The sequence below is a fragment of the Alosa alosa genome, chromosome 4 (assembly GCF_017589495.1).
Source record: "Alosa alosa isolate M-15738 ecotype Scorff River chromosome 4, AALO_Geno_1.1, whole genome shotgun sequence".
Taxonomy (NCBI): Eukaryota; Metazoa; Chordata; class Actinopteri; order Clupeiformes; family Clupeidae; genus Alosa; species Alosa alosa.
In genome coordinates this window covers 6,192,243-6,212,760 of record NC_063192.1, presented here as the reverse complement: position 1 = coordinate 6,212,760, position 20,518 = coordinate 6,192,243, and the positions used below count along the sequence as shown (strand labels likewise).

General features: G+C 41.1%; 2 protein-coding genes across 3 annotated transcripts; one reads left to right on the top strand and one right to left on the bottom strand.

Moving 5' to 3' along the window:
• Nucleotides 1-2,980: 2,980 nt before the first annotated feature.
• Nucleotides 2,981-13,556, top strand: ptpdc1b (protein tyrosine phosphatase domain containing 1b). 2 transcript variants are annotated; one of them, XM_048241993.1, is made up of 10 exons: nucleotides 2,981-3,324; nucleotides 3,635-3,717; nucleotides 4,605-4,788; nucleotides 5,098-5,178; nucleotides 5,403-5,521; nucleotides 5,831-5,968; nucleotides 6,279-7,342; nucleotides 12,249-12,434; nucleotides 12,723-12,833; nucleotides 13,074-13,556. In XM_048241993.1, exons 2-10 carry the CDS (start codon nucleotides 3,708-3,710, stop codon nucleotides 13,185-13,187), a joined length of 2,007 nt encoding a protein of 668 aa, XP_048097950.1. In that variant the 5' UTR covers nucleotides 2,981-3,324; nucleotides 3,635-3,707; the 3' UTR covers nucleotides 13,188-13,556. The 2 variants fall into 2 exon arrangements, with proteins under 2 accessions (XP_048097950.1, XP_048097951.1); XM_048241994.1 differs by lacking the exons at nucleotides 2,981-3,324; nucleotides 3,635-3,717 and having other exon boundaries at nucleotides 4,765-4,788; nucleotides 5,098-5,189; nucleotides 13,074-13,554.
• fbxw12 (F-box and WD repeat domain containing 12) lies at nucleotides 13,469-20,314 on the bottom strand. Its single transcript, XM_048241995.1, is given in 11 exon segments — nucleotides 13,469-14,138; nucleotides 16,460-16,590; nucleotides 16,882-17,057; nucleotides 17,565-17,634; nucleotides 17,636-17,782; nucleotides 18,021-18,185; nucleotides 18,470-18,676; nucleotides 18,856-18,977; nucleotides 19,253-19,422; nucleotides 19,534-19,571; nucleotides 20,123-20,314. Coding segments are annotated over 11 exon segments (1,419 nt in total). The 5' UTR covers nucleotides 20,216-20,314; the 3' UTR covers nucleotides 13,469-14,038.
• Nucleotides 20,315-20,518: the final 204 nt, after the last annotated feature.

The following is a 20,518-nucleotide window of genomic DNA, read 5'->3' as shown; positions in this document are numbered from 1 at the left end:
TTGGGGCCTCTGTGTTAACCAGAGACCACAAGTATGCTGAGTCGTATTGCATGTGATGTAGTCATCTGGTATGACATTTTTACATAGTCTTTGTTTTTAAGTGTTTGCGCTGTCCCCTGAGGAAGATAGTAAAATATGCAACAAACAGAGGTATTACAGAGTAAACAATATAACAATATTATACATAATATACACACACACACACAGCAGGGAAAATAAGTATTTAACACGTCAACATTTTTTTCAGTAAGTATTCTTCCAGTGAGGCTATTCGCATGAAATTTTCACCGGACATTAGTATTAACTTATCCACACATATATAAAAATCCTAACATTAATGTCTAAAAGTAGTGTTATGAGTAAAAAAGTATTGAACACGCTAAGAAAAAGCAGTACACAAACGCAAAGAATGGCAAGGAACAAACTGGAATCTATAAGTAGTTAGAGAAATTATCCCTCCTATCTGTACAAATTGATATAAGCTGGGTTAGTACATACTGTTAGCTATAAAAAGGTTTTTTGTTAGCAAGGTGTCACACAAGAAACATTTCATGATGGGTAAAAGCAAAGAGCCCTCCCAAGATCTTTGCAACCTTATTGTTGCAAAATATATTAATGGAACTGGTTACAGATGCACTTCAAAACTTCAGAATCATCAAGCAAGCAGTATTGGAGCCATTATTTGAGAGTGGAAGGAACATCACTACATCATCCACTGGCCATGCACAGGATCTCCTCGCAATATTTCTGACCAGGGAGTCAGAAGAATAGTCAGAAGAGTAGCCTAAGAGCCAAGGACCACTCTGAGAAAGCTCCAGAAAGATTTGGAGGCAGCAGCTACAATTGTTACAGAGAAAATCAAAAAGCCATGGCCTCTATGCACACACATCCCGCATGACTGTATTGCTGAAGAAAAACATGTCAAAGCTCGTTGAAAGTTTGCTACACAACATTTGAACAATCCTATGAAATACTGAGAGAATGTATTCTGGTTAAAATTTAAACTTTTCGGATGTCATACTACACACCATATTTGGAGGAGAAATGGCACTGTGCATCACCCTAAAAATACCCTACCAACAGTGAGGTTTGGAGGTGGTGGCATCATGGTGTGGGCTGTTTTTCATCTCATGGTACTAGCAGACTTCATACAGTTGAAGGAATGATGAATGGAGTCATTTTGTTCCGGAAGAATCTTTACATCCACCAGGATGATGAGTATGAGACATGGCTAGACCTTCCAGCAGGACAATGATCCAAACCATTCAGCAAAGGAAACTCTCAATTGGTTTCAGAGAAAGGAAATCAAGGCCCTGACTTTAATTCAGTTTTGGAAGTTAACTAAAGATCAGGATTCACAACAGGGACCCCTGAAATCTTCAATATTAAAAGAATTGTTTAAAAGAATGGGCCAAACTCACACCAGAATACTGTGACTGATTAGATTCATCATACAGGAAATGCCTTAAAGCGGTCATTACGAATAAAGGCTTTTCCACAAAGTATTTAAGAAATTTCAGCAGGCGTGTTCAATACTTTTTTCCTGTGTCATTCCACTTTATTGCACATAACTCTACCTATGGACTTTAATGTTTGGATTTTTTTATATGGGTGGATTATCTGAGTTAATACTAATGTCTGGTATACTAATGTATGCAAATAGCCTCATTGGAAGTATACTTACTGAAAAAAAATGTTGACGTGTTCAATACTTATTTTCCCCGCTGTATATATAATATAGTATATAAAATATGTTTAAACCTCTAAAATAAGTGACATTTTTACTTTCATCTATGATCTCAGTGAGGATTCAACAGACAGCATTTGATATTGTGCTAGCGTCACCACTGTTTGCTTAAACACCTTTACGACTTAGAGATCCTAGCGGTAATCAGGTTTATAGGGGCTGAGCCTATCATCGCATGCGCTAGTTGGCCTAAGTCTGTGTCATAGAGCAACTGACTGTCAATGCTTTGTCTTTTGCAAAACAATACAGGTCACCAAGTGTGAACACAAATAAGAATGAGGGCTCGGTTTGATTGTGATTGATTGAATTCACAATGAGGATGGAGCACCTTTGGAGTCAAATAAGGACATATTGAGGACATTCCAAACATACTCAGCAGATTCTTTTTAATTCAATTGACTCAACCACTGCTATGACGTACACAGAGACTGTGTTCCATTACTAGTTTACACTTTGCCTAAACAATTATCTAAAAAAAAACTGATGGAGTGAAGATAACGTACACCTTCAATTTAGTCAACAATCAATCAATTCAGCGTCATAAATATTTGCCATCCCTGGACTCGGTTTTTAGAATCAGTCAGTCTATAGATGCAAAAGACTACATAGTGATGCTTTTATTTGCCATTAATGACACTATATAGTTTGGAAAACAAACACAAACCTCCAATTTATTAGTATTTCAGGAAAACAATTCTGCTGTTTTTATAAAATGTTGGAGTGCAACTGGCATCCTTTGATATTACTTAATTCATGTTCTATCCCTTCTTAGTCATGCTCTTGTGACCTATAGCAACTGTGTGTCACCATGTGGGAGCATTGAGCGGACTCATTTTTTCCCCTGTTTGCTATTAAGGTCTTGCCCATGATGTTAAATTAGCAAATAAAATTTCCCTAGTTATTAAATTAGCTTTAGTTAGACTTAAGACTTTGCGTCATACCCATCATTCAAAATAGGACCCTTAATGCCTGAATGAACTTTTCTCTGATGTGGCAGGGGGCATCCCAGCCCCCTCAGGAGTCTATTTGCACTAATCTATTGGATTAGGCGGCTAATCCAGGAGGGGTTTGAAATAGCCATATAATTAGTCTCGCCCAATCCACAGGTGTAATGTTTAGGAGTAAGTGTGTATATTAGATGCTGGCCAAACATTCGCCTGGATCTTGTGACATTTCTTCCTCGCCTCCTAAAAGATGCCACAGACCTCTCTCTACCTCCACTCCAACATTTGGTTTCCAATGCCACAACTGTGCGTTTCTCTCCTTGTCCAGAAGTAAAATTGTTAAAAGGGGGAAAACGTGCTTAAAACGTGCATGGATTAGTTGAATGGACGGACAGTTTCTGCTTAATAAAGCCGCAGTGAGTACATTGGGTATGAGGTCACTGACTGAGAGGCTCTGACCAGTGGGGTGGATTAGGTCTATTAGTCCTGCCGTGGTTGTGAAGGCAGGATGATCTCCGTGAATCACTGAGAAACCGGACTGATCAGGAGTTCTGGGGCTTTCATCAGGCCCGGGGTGCTTTGATGCTTTGATGACTGGGTCGTCAGATGGACGGACTTCTCTTGATGTCAGAGGTAAGACACCCAGTTGAACTTTCATTTTGTTTAGTGGTTCTATGGATCTTGAAGAGAGCAGTCTCTTAGCCTCTGAATAAGGTTTCGTCATGGGTAGAATGTCTTTGTACATCCTTAAACCTTAATGAAATCAGTAGTTAGTCTCTACTGTGTCTCCTGAACCTCAAGCTAAATTAGTGGATTATCACAATACATCCATGTTTTAAACTTTTCAACAAGTAATGGTTGGTTTAGGCTCTTTATCAGAACAAAGTATCGCAGTCAATGGAATGCGGTTCTGATTTTTGCTCTCTAATGTGTTCATCCACAGGCCTTGCAATGGAGGTGGATGTTAATCTCCTAAAGTGTTGCTTGTGGACAAAGAAGTGTTTCTTCTCACAGACATGGAATCTGGTACAGATTCACCCATTTGGAACACTCAAATTTTATAATCCCCCATTCAATTTTATGTTCATCACACATGTTTTTTAATCAAACACTGTAATGTTACAACAGTTAGTATCGCTCTTGCTAAATATACATTATCCATTGCAGTGTTTAAAGCAGGGCTTTACTATTTTAGAAGTAGCTCTGCTCTGCTATGACTGGGACAGCATCCAGACAAGGGTAATCTCAGCACTTAATCTAAGACTGATGTAATTTGACGTCTGGTTCTGGGACTACAACGTAGGTGCTTCACCTGGATGTCTTAATTAGACATCAGGGCAAGGGGTTAAGAGAGGATTGTCCTACGATGCCCTGTTGGCTGGTGCCTGATGCATAAAGCTTACACCAAGATCCTTGTGACAAGTCAGTTAATCAAGTTTAATTTATGTGGTGAAGTTCTAGACTAGTTCTGGTCCAAAGTGTTTTCCATTCACATTGACTCAACATGGAAATGAAATGGTAAAAATATGGCTTCAGTTACTCTAAAATCAACATTTTCATAACATATACCGATGGTAAGAAGACAGATAGTTAGACCATCGGCATCCATTATTAAAAATGCTCATTCTGAGTAACTAAATTGTGATACAATCTGGGAGAACCCTTCACATTTTTTATGATTCTGATACCATCCTCAACATCCAAGATTTTGGGAGGATGGTATCCAGGATTTTGCTAGGGGACAGTGTCCAGAATGTTGCCAGGATGATATTAAAATCTTAAATAGGTGAAATTTCACCAGAGAGGGTTGAAACGGAGCAAAAAAAATCAAGGGTTTTTGAATGCACTATGTGAAGGGTTTTTCTAGATTGCTTTCAACAAGCATGTCATTTGCACTTGACCTGTGTTTCCAGGCTTCTTTCTAGCGCGGAGACGCGTTCCCACAGCCAAGTACACAGTGGTAGGAGAGACGCTGAGGCATGTTATCCCCAGTCATATGCAGTGCTCCATTGGCTGTGGAGGCAAGGCCTGCAAGTATGAGGATGCCTCCCGCTGGAGAGAGGACCAGCAGGCCATCAAAGGACTCTACTCATCCTGGTACACTGTGGCTTGATTTGACACTTTAGAACATGTTTTGTTCTGGCACGTAAAAAGCCAGTTTGGAGACAATACAACAAGAAAAAAAATCAAGCTAAACACCAACAGATATTCGTATGACCATTTATTTTTCATTTGAGTATGAGTATGAGTATTACGATAGGGGGACAATTAGGGACCTATTGAAATATATCTCATATGGAATACTATAATGGAATATGAAGTAATTACATTAAGAATATTTGTGATGGTTCTAATGTCAGGTGGTATTGATTTACTTGTGAAACCCTTTTTGTATTATTCTTTTAGGGTAACTGATAAATTGCTGGCTATGGCACGACCTTCAACTGAAGTAATTGAGAAGTTCAATATGATTGAGCAGTTTCGCAGGTATCACAAAAGTAATGTATTAAATCATGAATACCTCACAAAGTAAAACATTACACATGACCCCATGATCACTTTTGATATATCTGTTTCTGGGAAAGTGCAATTTAATTTAAGCAACTCTTTGTCTTAAAGTGAGTGTTGGTGACGACTATGTGGGTCACTCCCCAGTGTGGTGTATTGTGCGTGGGCTGGGTGCAGATAACCCTGTTTTTGTCTGCATTAAGGAGTGGCATTAGGACAGTCATAAATCTTCAGCAGCCTGGAGAGCATGCCAGCTGTGGAAACCCCTTGGAGCCAGATAGTGGCTTCACCTACCGCCCAGAGGACTTCATGGAAGCAGGCAGTATGTAACAAATGTTTAGTTCTTCAATATGCAAAGGGCAGAGTACAAGGGGGAAATATTAATACTTTATTCTACTTTATTAATAGCGGAGAAAAAGAGGTTGTTGTAGAGAGAGGCAATTCAAGAAGTATTTAATCTTCCTGCTCTGGAAAGTAAGACAAACACTTTAATTAACTTTAACAGATAAATTAAATTCCAGATGAATTGGCTCTTGTGTATTTTGTATCTTTTCAACTTTGTATTTTTGATTATTCACCATGGTCTGTCATGAGCAGCTCATTATGAAACAAATGATCTTGTCATCTTCAGTATACTTTTACAACTATGGATGGACTGACTATGGCGTGACATCCCTTACTGCACTCCTGGATATTGTGAAAGTGATGTGTTTTGCTGTCCAGGAAGGCAAGGTGGCTGTCCACTGTCATGCTGGGTTAGGGAGGACAGGTAAGGCTATCTGTAAATTGGACTTCTCACTACCAGGAACTAGTAATGAATTTCACCTGGTTAGACTTCTTAATCTTGTGATCACAACCTGATCTAACCTCAGGAGCCTCACTGCGCACTCTGAGTAGTTCTCAAGAAGACGACTGTGTTTCTTTTACGCAAGAGAACTGAATTTTCATGTGTGATTGAACTAATGCCTTTATGTGGATATATTCTAAAGCTGAAATCCTGCATTCTTTGTGCACGGCAAACTTATGAGCCAAAAACAAAAATGCTTGACGTTTTTTGTCTGTGTGCTGTGCTGTTGCAGGGGTGCTGCTGGCCTGCTTTCTGGTTTTCTCCACCAGGATGACCGCTGATGAGGCCATTCTTTTTGTGCGTGACAGGAGGCCAAATTCAATCCAGACCAGGGGGCAGTTGCAGTGTGTGCGGCATTTTGTTCAGTTCCTGGTGCCACTGCGAAATGTGTTCTCCTGTGCGGAACCCAAGGTCCGAGCGGTCACCCTGGACGAGTACTTGGTGCGACAGAAGAACATGCTACACGGCTATGAGGCGCGGCAACTGCGGAATATGCCAAAACTCGTCTATCTGGTGTGCAAGATCCTGCCGGACATCGCCGACAACCGGGAGATCATCGCCGAGGAGATCCTGGACGTGGCAGACCTGACGGAAGAGGAGGAGGAGGAGGTGCAGAATGCCATCTACGCCTTCCGGCAGATGACCCGGCGCTGGGAGATGACCAAGGGCCTGAGCGGCCTGCCCCCACGTCTGCCGGGGCTACCCTCGTCCGGCGACCCCAGTCACCCCCTGCACTACTCCCGCAAGAGCCTTAGCTTCAGCGACACGGACATCCAGCGGCTGGCCGCCAAGTTGGATGTGGTAGATAACCCTCTTGAGGTTCTGGCCAACCTGCACAAACACTCTTCGTCCCAGGAGAACCTGTCGGAGCCTCTCCTCGTCACGCTCCCGGGGAACCAGAGCCCCGTGTTCCAGAGCCCAACAGGGTGCCAGGGTTCCGTGTGGGACATCAAGACGCAGATGGACAAGCAGGGAAGCTCGCAGCTCTTGAACAAGCACAGCAACAACACCCAGTTCCAGCGCAGCAAGTCGGAGACCGAAAAGAGGAACGGCACGGTGGTCAGCCCATTAGCCATGGTATCAGCCTGGAGGGCAGAGCGCAATGGCAACGAGGTGCCAGGTCCGGGGGAGGTCAGCACCGAGTCGGAATGGTCCGAGCGCTCCGAGGTGCCCTTCATCACCCTGCAGACGGAGCTGACCCTGGAGTCACGCCACCTGCTGCTGGCACAAGCCCTGGCGTTGGATCTCGAGGTGAATGGGCAAGACGACCACAAGGAGCGAGTGGCAGCCTGGCAGGTACAGTGGGCGCTGGAATATATTGCACACTGTACATCACACAGAGTGGGTGAATTCATTGCTGCTTTCATATAGTAGTAAAGAAGTGGTGGTAGAGCATGGGGGTCATTCCACGTCAATTCAACCAGGGCCCACGCACTTAGGTCTCAAAAAATTCTGAAAAAATTACCAGGTGTACCTATGTTACCTAGGAGACACACTGTAAAATTCAATCAATACTTTTCCAAGATACAGCCAGTTTTACGGGGGGAGGGGGGTGTCAATTTTGTTCGGCCTTTTTTTTTTTGGTCAAAGTTCACAAGCCCATAGCGCAAGAACTAAACCATGTAGGAGGCTCAAATTTTGCATGCTGGTACATAAATAGGAATAGTATGTAGCAAAATCACCACATTTGGTCTGGGTAATCCTTAATGGTCATAGCTGTCCCTCAAAGTTGATCAAAATTGTATTGGAGTTTTTGGCTGGGCTCTGTTTAGGCCTTCAGAAGACATATTTGTACTCAACATAGGCTCTTGATTTATGTTCCTTATTGAGATAAGTAGAATCACTCTCACAAAAAGCAATGAACAGAAAATTAATCCCTTCAGGGTCTGAACAGCAGACCTCACAAGTCTGAAAAATCATTTTGGTTCTCATTTTTAGAGCGCCCAAACACCTTGTGGGAATATACAAAGATTTTTTTCATATTTTTTTCTTTATTCTCCATGATCCCTTCTTTTTAAAAACACTAATTTGACTTTTGCTACATACTATTCCTATTTATGGTTACTATTCCTACATGGTTTAGTTCTTGCGCTATGGACTTGTGAACTTTGACAAAAAAAAGAAGCCGAACAAAATCGACACCCCCTCCCCCTGTAAAACTGGCTGTATCTTACATAAAAGTAATTTTAAGGTGTGTCTCCTGGGTAACATAGGTACACCTGGTCATTTTTTCAGAATTTTTTGAGACCTAAGTGCGTGGGCCCTGGTTGAATTGACGTGGAATGACCCATGGAGCATGTGCAATAAAAGCAAAGCTATTAAATTGTATGGGGTTTTTATAGGCAGAGGTGTGAAAAGTCCAGCTTCAGAAAGTAAAAGTCCTACCACATATCTGTGCCAACCATTCACTTAAACTAGCTGATTCTAATTGGCACAATTCTTCAGGCCCTATCTTGGCGATCAGAAATGGATGGTCAGAGGCCAAAGCTTAAGGGCGTGTCCAGTCCACATTCGGCGTGATTTTGCGATCAGACGTCGGGCGCATTGTTCAAAAGGGTTGTGTTTCTTAATCAGTCATGGGTGTGGTTTGGGCATAACATCCTTTAAACCAATGAGAGTGACATCTGTCATTCCCTTTAACAGCAAGCAGCGCAACTTCCCAGATAGCAAAAACAGATTGGCAGATAGCGGACCGCTGGTTGTATGCCACTGGTGGTGTGCCACTCGAGGTCCACCGTTGGACCACCATCTCTTTAAATTTAACTTGTCATGAATATTAAGAAAAGTTAATAAAATTATATATGGAGTATAACTGAAAAATGAAAAAGATTTTAGACCAATAGTGGCAAAATATTGGGCAATTTGTCTGCAACCCGCCAGCAGACCGCTTGCCACACCCATTGGAAAATCTTTCACAGCATGACATTGCTCACTACAAATTATGTTAGCAAGCCTCTAGAAGGGCTAATAAGGCCCTGGATGGTGCTTACAAGGTTTGGCATACTTTTTAAATTGACCATTTTAGACCAAAACTACATAGTGATGCTTTAAAAAGAATTGAAGTGAAGGTCTATGTGAGAACTGTAGGTTCTCCTTTAACTACTGCATGTAATTCACCTAATACTTGCACATGTTGCTGATTTTTAAGATCAGTTTTAGTGAAATATATTTAGTGCAAAATACACTGCGTTCCAAAATATTATGCCAATTTCATTTTTCTCAAATTTTCCTAAATAGTTGATGCAAATGACAGTGGGTATAATTTTCAAGTCATCAACCATTAGAGCAGGGGCGATTCTAGACCTAGAGCTTTGCTGGGGCACAGGCCCCCAACACCCAATACATAAAAAAAAAAAAAAAAAAAACATTTAAATGTGCGCAATATGAAATAAATGGCTTTTACGTCTAGCCCCCATCATGTCCTCATCCATTTCTTGCCTGTCTCTCTCCTCCTCCTCCTGCCTGGTACTGGACTGCCCAGCCTGTGCTCTTTCTCCTCCTCCTTCTCCTCCTCCAGCACTCTCTCCCTCAATTGTTGTAGCAGCCACTGCAGCAACATCCACACATAGGCATAAATTGGCCTACTGTACTCACTGCATGAATTTAATAGGCTTTCCTACACAAGGGAAGCTTATTTTTAGTCAAAATTGAGATATACTTTCCTCCCAGGCAAGGGTCCTGTGGTCATCCTGGCAATTCTGCAGTTCTTTGTAGCTTAAATAGCCTACTAAAGCCTTCATACTGACTTTTGGTGATAATTTGCAAATATAGCCTTATAATCTACACAGAAGTCTGATTCTGTGTAGATTATTATAGGCTACATTTACAAATGCAGCAAACCATTAAACCATTGATCAAATCACAGCACTGGCTATTACCAGCAGCCTACACATGGCGTGTGTGTATATTGTGTGAGTGAGAGAGCACAAGCTGCTAAACTGTTGCTAAATTTAGGCTACGACGCTAAGCATTGAAAAACAGATGCTAATTATTTGGGCAACATTCTCTAACAGCGATCAACTTGTCATTTTTTCTGTCAAACAAGTTGTGAATTTGTTGTAACATTAAAACAGGGGACGACTTACTCTGTGCCCAGAGTGATATGACAAGCTCGAGCGGACGAAATACTCGGAAGAATCATGTGAACGATTTTCATAGGTTGTTGCGTTCAATCTTACCAGCTACAGAGGTGCTATTTCCTGATTGGCTATTATGGCCCCTTTCTTTTTTCCTTGTTTTTTTTTTTTGGCTGGTAAGTGACAGGCTCGAGTCATGACTAAAGCAGGCACGGAGATGCGCTCATGAATGCCATTTCCAGCGAGAGCAGCGCTAGAATTGTACTGGGGCACTGGAAACTTTTACTAAGGCACGTGAAGGCCCCAGTGAATAAGGTCTAGTGACGCCCTGTCATTAGAGTATAATTCGAATTTTATTGAATAAACCTCCCAATGATAACTAGCCTAGAAATCTAGACGCACCCTAGCGGCGGCAAATTAATTTGCTCAGCCTGTACGTCTAGTATCAAACCATTGGGATTTCTATTGGCTGACGCCGTGGACGTCATCCAATCACAGCGCTCTATTTTGTTAGAGAGTCTTAAAGCGGGCTTAACAGGATAACGACAGTCCTGCGACGGTGAACAACAAGGAAGGTGGTTATGGCGAACGAAGAGCGGTTGTTTGAATCGGAGTTGGCGTCAACTTTGGAGGAGTTGGACTTGTGCTTTTCTTTAAAAGTTGAGCAACACAATAGTCATTTCTTTCGAAGAAGGATGTATTTGCCGTTTTGCCGACCGGATACAGATATGGTCGTAGCGCTGGCCTATTGCATGCCTAGGCAGTTTGAAAGACAATTCTCTGCCCGCCCCTTGGATTAAGCGAGGTGAATGGTTCGATTCCAGACTATACATTTCAGTGATATAGGATGGCCCGCCAGGCTAAATGATAACAGTATTTTTCAAAAATAAAAAAAAAACTCACAATTCTTGCATCCATTAAACTTGTGAGTTCTTGGAGAGTTTCTGCTTTAATGTCTTTGCAGGATGTCAGAATAGCCTCCCAGAGCTACTGCTTGGATGTGAACTGCACCCACCCTCATAGATCTTTTGCTTGATGATGCTCCAAAGGTTCTCAATAGAGTTAAGGTCAGGGGAAGATGGGGCCCACACCATGAGTTTCTCTCCTTTTATGCCCATAGCAGCCAATGACCCAGAGGTATTCTTTGCAGCATGAGATGGTGCATTGTCATGCATAAAGATGATTTTGCTATGGAAGGCACGGTTCTTCTTTTTGTATCCCGGAAGAAAGTGGTCAGTCAGAAACTCTACATACTTTGCCGAGGTCGTTTTCACACCATCAGGGACCCTAAAGGGGCCTACCAGCTCTCTCCCCATGATTCTGGCCCAAAACATGACTCCTCCTTGCTGACGTCTCAGCCTTGTTGGGACATGGTGGCCATTCACCAACCATCCATTACTTCATCCACCTGGACCATCTAGAGGTTGCACGGCACTCATCCGTACACAAAACTGTTTGAAAATGAGTCTTCATGTGTTCCTGAAGCCCACTGCAACCATTTCTGCTTGTAAGCATTGTTTAAGGGTGGCCGAATAGAAGGGTTAATGCACACTAATCCTACACCTTGAGGTTCGCGAGGCACCAGTGGCCTCAAATACCTGTTTGCTTTGCAATGGCATTTTAGCAGCTGCTCTCTTAATCCTATGAATTTGTCTGGCAGAAACCTTCCTTATTATGCCTTTGTCTGCACGAACCCACCTCTGCTCTGAATCAGCGACAAATGTCTTGATCACGCATACCTTTTTGGGAAATATCCAATGTTTTCATACCTTGTCCAAGGTAATGCTTTTCAGCAGCAGCGATCCTTTTTCTTTCCCATATTGCTTGAAACCTGTGGCATGCTTAATAATGTGGAACATCCTTCCTAAGTAGTTTTCCTTTGATTGGCAAACCTGGCAAACTAATTATCACAGGTGTCTGAGATTGATTTCAATGATCCAAAGAGCCCTGACACACAATGAGTTTAATTGAAAACAAAAACATAAACGTTTATGACACTTAAATCCAATTTGCATAATAACTTGGAACACGCTGTAGAAATAACTGTTTTGTGTTCCTCTTTGTGTCACTTTGGATGAAGGCGTCTGCTATAATGAAGATGTCTTCTGTTGCCTGTGGTCTTACAGAAAGAGCTGAACTGTGGGGCAGGTGTGTGGGAACAGCTGTGTCTGGAGAAGGACCCCTTCATCCTGGCCGGCCTCATGTGGTCCTGGATAGAACAGCTGAAGGAGCCTGTGCTCTCTGCAAAGGACGTCCTGATACTAGGACAAGGCCACTGTGATCCAAACACCATCCTCAACAGACTGAATAAGGTCAGAGCTTCTGGTTCACGCTGCACTTCTGCAGAATTTACTTATTTTTTTATCAGAGTGCAGGCCAATAGAGTCAAAAAACAAAAAGCGTAAAAATAAGCTTTTCAGAAATAACAATGTGCATGCAACACATGGCAGGATTTCGAAACACTGCTGTTTTATGTCTTAACATCTTTTCTCTGATCTTCAATTTTCTTTGCTAGAGAAAATAGTCATCTCCACATGTATTTCAGTGAACTGTCATGAATATGAATTGTCAGTGCTATTTGCGTGCTCTATCCACTTCAGGCCCCAAAGGAGACTCTCACGTGTATCCTGCAATGTTTTGCCTATGCACTGGAGGTCACTGAGGAGGTGGAAAAGGCCTTTTTGGAGCGAATCACTAAGGCTTTCACAAAGGTGGTTACAAAAGAATCCCACTAGATTAGACTAGAACACATGGAACTGCCTAGTGAACACCAGAACCAAACTTTGTTATTTAGTGACAATTATCTGAATTTGCTGATTGTAAATGTGTTAAAATAACCCAGAGCTCGCTTCCCTTTGAAATGAAATGAAAGTACCTAAAGTAATTTACTGTAAATACAATATATTCTACAAACAATCCTCTTAATTTTTGTATTGTTTTGTGGTTTATAGATTGACAAGGCCTCAAAAGAGGGCAAGCAGGTGTATGAGACGATGGAGTCAATTCTGAAACCTGTTCTGGAGGAGATGAGAAGATCAGTGAGGCTGCAGCTTGAACTGCAGTAAAGAAAAACTGCCATTTCTTGTGTGTATGGACAATAGCCTGGGATACCTTAGGTCAATACAGACTAACTCAATCAACAAATCAGCAGTCAGTGTATTGATACTTAACTCTAGTTCTATCTCTTCCTGGAGAAAAACCGCATCTTCGAATGTCTACTTGTGTTCAGGTTTTGGAAAGAAGATTTTGTGCCATTTTGTTTTGTGAATGCAAATAATTTTCTATTGATTGCAGTTATTTACTTTTTGTACACATTTTTTGTTTATTTGTTCTGCAAGTCCTATTATTGTCTCAGGGAAATTGAGAGGCTTTAGAATAATGCGAAATTTATATGTAAGATGAATGATAAAATAAAACATGAACAATTAAAGTTGTAAAAAAAACAATGTCAGTTGTCATCTTAAACCTTGTAAACCTTACATGTAAACTTAACTTGATATAGCATAGCTGACGTGAATACAATTTTTGATAATGGTTGGCATCACAACACTGATATGGGGAAGACTATCCAAACTTGATACTGGTGCAGCTAGTGTTTTTTTTTTGTGAAATTGAAAAGCTTCTAGACCCACAATAATGATATAGTATAGTATATAGTTGTGTCTTCTGTGATTATTGATACTTTGATCATTTAGATATTCCTGACATGTAAACTTAAAACACAGAAAGTATGTGTGTACAGTGCACAGTAATACACTGTTAATCTATTATGCCGTCGCAGTTACATCGTCATTATGAGCCCAGAAGCATTCTCAATATCAAAACATCAAAAAAAATACTTGAAGCACCTTTAGATAGCCAAGCATGTCTTAAACCACTTGTGCACTTCCCTAGTCTCAGAGGAATGGTCCCCTCATCAGGTGTTGAAAGAGTAGGCCTTCAGGACGTCTTTACCATTCACAGCCTCCACTGAGCCCACAATACTAATGTAGTCACAGGCCACAACGGTGAATCCTCTGTAGACAAAAATACAAAATTATAAGATGTCGAGACAGATTTCTGACAAGACCTATTTCTTGCCAGAATTACAATTACAGACCTGCCAACCTGGAATAGATATTTTGAGCACACCTTTTTAGCTCATCTTGGTCTATATGTGTGCAGTCAGATAGACGCAACATATAAGTATAAGTATATATACAACTCGATTGAATGACATTCAATTGAGTTGAAATATTCAAAATTAAGAGACCACTGCAAATTTGAATATGACCGTCTACTCTTTCGAAAAATGTGCAGTGGTTTCTTCCATTTTTTTCCAGAGCTGTAAATATATTTTGGATAGCTGACTCATTTATTAATGATAAATCTAAATTTTAACTGAGTGTGTAACTGAAAATAAGAACTGAACCTTTACTTTACTACCTTTTAAAATATGTAAATCTTTGCCTGGATTGTTTGCAATCCTGTTTTTTAAAAGAGAATTTTGTTGATCTGAAGTACAGATGCCATTAGTTGTTGGTTTTAAACTTTCTTGTGTTTGCCAAACACTGTCTGACCCCCTTAACATGGTTTCTGCAGACTGATAAGCGTGTATGTGGGTGTTATGGGGAGTGGTGGTTATTATTTACCACCTTTCACAGATCCACTAACAAGCATAATTCTACTTAAGCAATATAGCACGAGTGAGAGTGGGGTTGCTCATGGATATTCCCACGGGTGTTCGGCCTCGTGGCTACGGCCGAACAACACCCGTGGGAATATCCATGACCAACCCCACTCTCACTTGTGCTATATTGCTTAAATATTGCTATTTTACTTTCCTTATTTTTATCAACATTTTAAAACTGTTCACTGTTCATTTTTAACTATTGTATTGTTTTTATTTCTAAGTCACTTTGGACAAAACTGTCTGCTAAATCATATAATGCATCATGCATTCAAAAGAGTCAAGAGAGACAATGATTCCAAAACTTCCACTAAATGATGCATTTAACTAGTAACAATGGTCTTGCATCAAACCATTCCATTTAGGATCACAAAGGTGGCTAGGCAACACCATGATGCCATAGAACATAGCACAGGGTAAACTGGAATTTTTGTTCACCCTTTCTTGAGCTTGTGTAAAAGTTGGCTAGTTTCAGATTTTTTGATCATTTGATGTTCAAACTGTGATTTCTGGCGATCTGATTTTAATGTGGTTCTGCTGGTTCTTAGCCTGCTGCCTCGCAGCACGGCAGAATGAAGATAAAACGATTAAGGGATGTGTCAAAAAATACGGACTGGAGGAACTAAAAAGAGAACTGGAGGCTTTGGGAGTGAACATTGATGAGGATGTGGATGAAACTAAAAAGAAAAAGAAGACCAAAAAGGAACTACAAAAGCTCCTAATAAAGGAACTGAAGCAGGTTGGCAATGTCAAAAACTAGACCGGACAACAGGGCTTACGAAGACGGATTCATGCCCATGGGGATCCCTGAAGATTTCCTATCTGTTCTGAATGATCTGGACACGTTCTTGGACAAACAGTTAGAAGAACAGGAGAGAAATGAACAGAGGGACAACGATGTGAAAGCCGTGCTTGGCGGTCTCCTGGATAAAGTGGACTCGAATTTAGGTGAGTAGAAGACATCTGCTCACAGCCTTGTGTCACCAGAACCAACTTGAGCTCTGAGCGATAAGTGGACTCAACATCAAAATGGTTCAGCAGCGAATTTAATGAACTGCTCCCCCGTTATGTTTAGCTTCAGGACTGAACGAAAAGGGAGAAAAGGAGAGAGTGTTGAGGCCAGAGGCTGGAGACAGGAAGGAGGAGGCCGAGCGGGCAGCCCAATTCTGGAGTGCCACAGAGAACCACGAAGACTCCATCCCCAGGAGGAGGCTTCGGGTGGCAAGACGCAGCAGCAGACGGCTGACCTTGTGAACGATTGACAAGAACCATCAATAAAACCAATACCAGAAGTCAGACTTCTGGGGGGTATTCCAAGTACGTGGTTTAGTGATAAACCTGGGTAAGTTAACTCCGAGTAAGTGGTAAACCTCCTACAACAAGAGCCCTATGGTACTGTTTTGTTAGGAGAATGAAGCCATACAGCTCTTCTATTAGGAGGTTTACCACCTACTCCGTGTTAACTAATCCAGGTTTGTCTCCCTCTACACCCCCTACTGGCCTAAAAGTGTAATTGCAAGAGCGGTTGCACTAGAGGGGCTTCCAAAAGCTGGCACAGACCCCATTACAAGTTGGAATCTATCCCAACACCCATTACTGGGCATGTATTCTAGCAACAAATACTAATGAAGTTAGTAAAAAAAAATACAAATAGACAATGTATTGTACCTTGACATTGTCTGTGAGCCTCCCAATAGATGGTACTGGCTTTCAAGAGAGAGACCCTTCTCATTCTCATGATTCCAAGTCAGTACTCTCAAAGACAGATCACGAGAGGCAGTCACCACACGGAAATTGTCCTGCAGTATAAATAAATATTAATGTATGCATACATAAATCCAAAAAAAAAAGACATGTACAAGTGACAACTATCTCACTTGTAATGTGGTATACAAGGAGTGAAGCCCATTGGTGGTCAGCCACAGTACTCAGATGTGGTCAGCTTATTACAGTTGATTGTTTCTTTTTTTCTCAACTTGATGGGACCAAAAGTTACAGAAAATTTAGCATTTGGACTGAGGGCAGATATTTCCTTGGCCGAAAGGCTGCGTCATTCACTCTAGTCATTAGTCAATCAGCAGCAGTCTCACCACACAAATGGACATGATGGGCTGTGTGTGGTCCTCCATCCTTTGCATGAGAGCTCCTTTCACAGAGTAGACACTTATCTGGTTTCCTGCAGCCACCACCAGTGTGTTGCTGTCTCTGGCCTGGAGCAGGATGTTTGTGTACGACAGGTCCAGCTCAAAGGACTCGGTCTGCTGAACTGTACACATAATGCACTTATTACAGTGACACTCGGGAGGGCTCTGAAATATTCATATTTATTTATTTTCAATTATTCATCAATTTATATGTGCTAATTACGTATTCATTTAGCAGATGGTGAAGCACTTTACAGTGTCCATAGCAATTTTGAGTGATATATATACTCTGCCTCTATATATATATATACTTATTTGTGGCATATATGTGTAACCCATATGTAACGTGGTATTGTTTCCAACTTCCTCTTCCAGTTGAGTTACAGGAACCCTTTTTTTTAGTGATTATTCAATTTAGTTACTTTACAATTGGGTACGGGTAAGTACTGATTTTGGCTTTCTTTGTTGCTTTGTTTGTATAATCATTAGGGTGATAAAAAGATACTGTAAATGTCCCGAAATGCAAGTGTATTTAGGTATTACAGTAATTTATTTTGTTTTATGGTCTACTTTACCTGTGTCCAGCTCCTGTATGTTACCTACCAACAATCCCACTAATGAGCATTTACCTGAGGGTTCTTCATCATATTTTGTCTTTGTCATGCTGATGTTGAAGACAGAGAGGTATTTTTTTCTGTGAGAGATCACTGCAGTGGATCACCGCCACCCTGGCTGAGTGTGATGGCAGGAAGGCTGCAGAATAGACACCACAGACGGACCTTGGCAGACTAACACTGACTGGACCCTCACCCTCAGGGCCACTGGACAAACTTGGACTGAAGAATATCTAAGTAGCAACGATAAAATAGTAATAAATTAAAAAAAGTAAGTAGTAAAAAAATAAAGATGCAAGCATTGATTAAACTGTTAAAAGTTATACATAAAACACAACGTGACTAGCACTATATTTGCTACTCTCAAGACAATTCTTATCAATTAGTAATATTATTATAATTTGCAAGTGTGATGTCACACAGAAATGTTAAGAAGGGGAAGTAAATGTTATTTGGGCTGTTTTTTTATACCTTTGGACTGAATTCAGAGCAATCCTTTGTGGCCGTTAGAATCCACTTTTTGTCAGGGGATGATAGAATCAAGTTAAGTCTGAATGAGTCAAACACCACATGACTCGAGAGCTTTGACAATGATGGACTCGTCAGTGTATGTAGCGCCCCATTATTTGACCCAACCTGGCAAAATAATGTATTTATTGTTAATTATTTGTTAATCCTGCATAACTTATTTATTACATGTATTGTAATTTAAGCATTAACTAAATTGAGCTTCAAATGAAAGAAAACAGAGGCACAGATGGAGAATTCGTATAAAAAGGTCAATTTTAAAAATACTTATTTGCCCACTAAGCTCTGCATCTGTAATCCTCTATTTGTGCCTTCTCTAAAATGCAAAATATTTAAAACAAAAAAAATTCTCATCAACACCCAAATCCACATGAATGAAGGTGGGAACTCACAATGATGACTGGCTTGTCATTGATGCTGCATGCATACAGTGTATTCTTAGGTGAGCCTGTGGAAAAAGAAGCCACTTCCCCACCTGTTGGCCCCTCCCAGGCTTTCACTGTTCCAGTGTTGTCCACAGTGACCACTACATTATTCTGCAGGTCTGCAACAATGTCGCAAAGCGGTCTTTGCTCAGGACTTGACCACAGCTGGGTGGCCTATCGAAAAAAGAATCAGATGCCATTCTCCATATTGTAAGCCAGTGTATCATCAAAGTGAGTTTGAAGCCAACATGTTTAGATAAAAAGAACTACATAGAGTTGCTTTGAAGATGCTGCGTCCATGAATATATATTGCATTATGCATAAGTATTTAGTATTTCAGTGAAACGACTTGCCTTTTGAACATCCCAGGCCCTCACTGTCCCATCCGTGGAGGCACTGCACACTATGGAGGACTGGTTCCAGAACTCAGAGACTGCATTGATCCCAGCCAAATACACAACGCCAATGATTTTGCCTGAGGTTCAAACAGACCATTAGTTACAGGCACACTGACACCTTCCAGCACCCTACTGTGTTCACACAATTACCACAATCACAAATATCAAATATAAATGAGATTATTACACTTTTAATAGCCATATGAACCCTAAGTGGGTGCAAAACATGATACTAATTTAGTTAGTAGTTAGTACTTGAGACAAATTAATTTTTCACTCTCCACTGAATCACATGTATTTCTCTCTCTCTCTCTCTCTCACACACATTATGCATACAACCATTCTACTTTACCGTTGTGGCCTCGCAGACTTTGGCAGGTGTAGTCACCACCCGACCTTCCAGTCTTCATTTTTAACTCCAAGAGGGCACGTCGCAGGTAGTAGCTTTTCCAGCTCTGCTTGCCGATGTCAGACAAAAAGTTGCCAATATTGCAGAAACCCCATCTCCGCAGACAGATTTTTCTAAATGGGATGGAGTTCAGAAGTAGAGGAGGAGGGAAAAGTGATGATTGATTGACTGATTAATTAGTTGGTTGGATGGTAAATTGATTGATTTACCATCGGCCTACTTACCGCCAAAGCCATGGAGTCTCTGCTGCCTCATGCCATGCCTATTCAAGACAGAAGTAAACCAGATTCAGAGCATGAAATAGGCCCTCTGATATCCGGCACATGCTTTGACATCTACTGCAACTGCTAAATCAGTGCCTTGTGAGGCTTTCACATACTGCTTTTTCTTTCCACAATTATATGACCCAATAGCCTCTGAACAGTCATGCCCTAAACAGCTAAGCCAAGTTTAACTTGCAATATGAGCAGCAAAATGTGAACACAAGTTTGGTATTGCATACCAAAGTATACGCAGTGCTTGACAGAATGTTCACAACAGCATTCAAAAGATGGATTTTAACAAACGCATAACAAAAACGCCAAATGGAAGATGAAGAACACAACTTGAACCATTAAAGTTACCATGAAACCACATTGGTTAAACGATTTGTGACGTTTTTGGGAAGTTTACCCAATTTAGTAATATCTTATAACAACATGCATAAAACATGTGTATCCACATCGCAATTTATAATCTACACATGCCTCCTCCGCCGCCCAAAGAAATATCACTTCCGCAATTGACAATCGACTCACCCTTTGCTTCGCTTACCTTACAAACATATGATGCTATTATTAAGTCTTCGTCATGTAAGTATGAAAAGATCAAAATTAAGCAATCGAGAGGTAGGTCAAGTGGGCCCATTTGTCCAGCCAGTTAACCACTGACTGTATACAGTCAGACTTCATACAATCGCTCGCTGGTCTGCCCTGCAGCTTCTGAAACTCTTTGCAGCAACCTCAACAACCTCCTCAACACTCTTGACAGCGATTTGTTGACATTCACTACGGCACCCATGGAGGGACAAACCGGACCGGAAGAATTATGTGTCATTAGAAAGAGTCGATGTTAAGAAATACTGTAAGCCTATGTTTTTACATTTCTGTTTATAACGTTCTGACGTTAACTACATTTAGTAGTTGCCTGCTTCGGACGGTTTGTACAAAG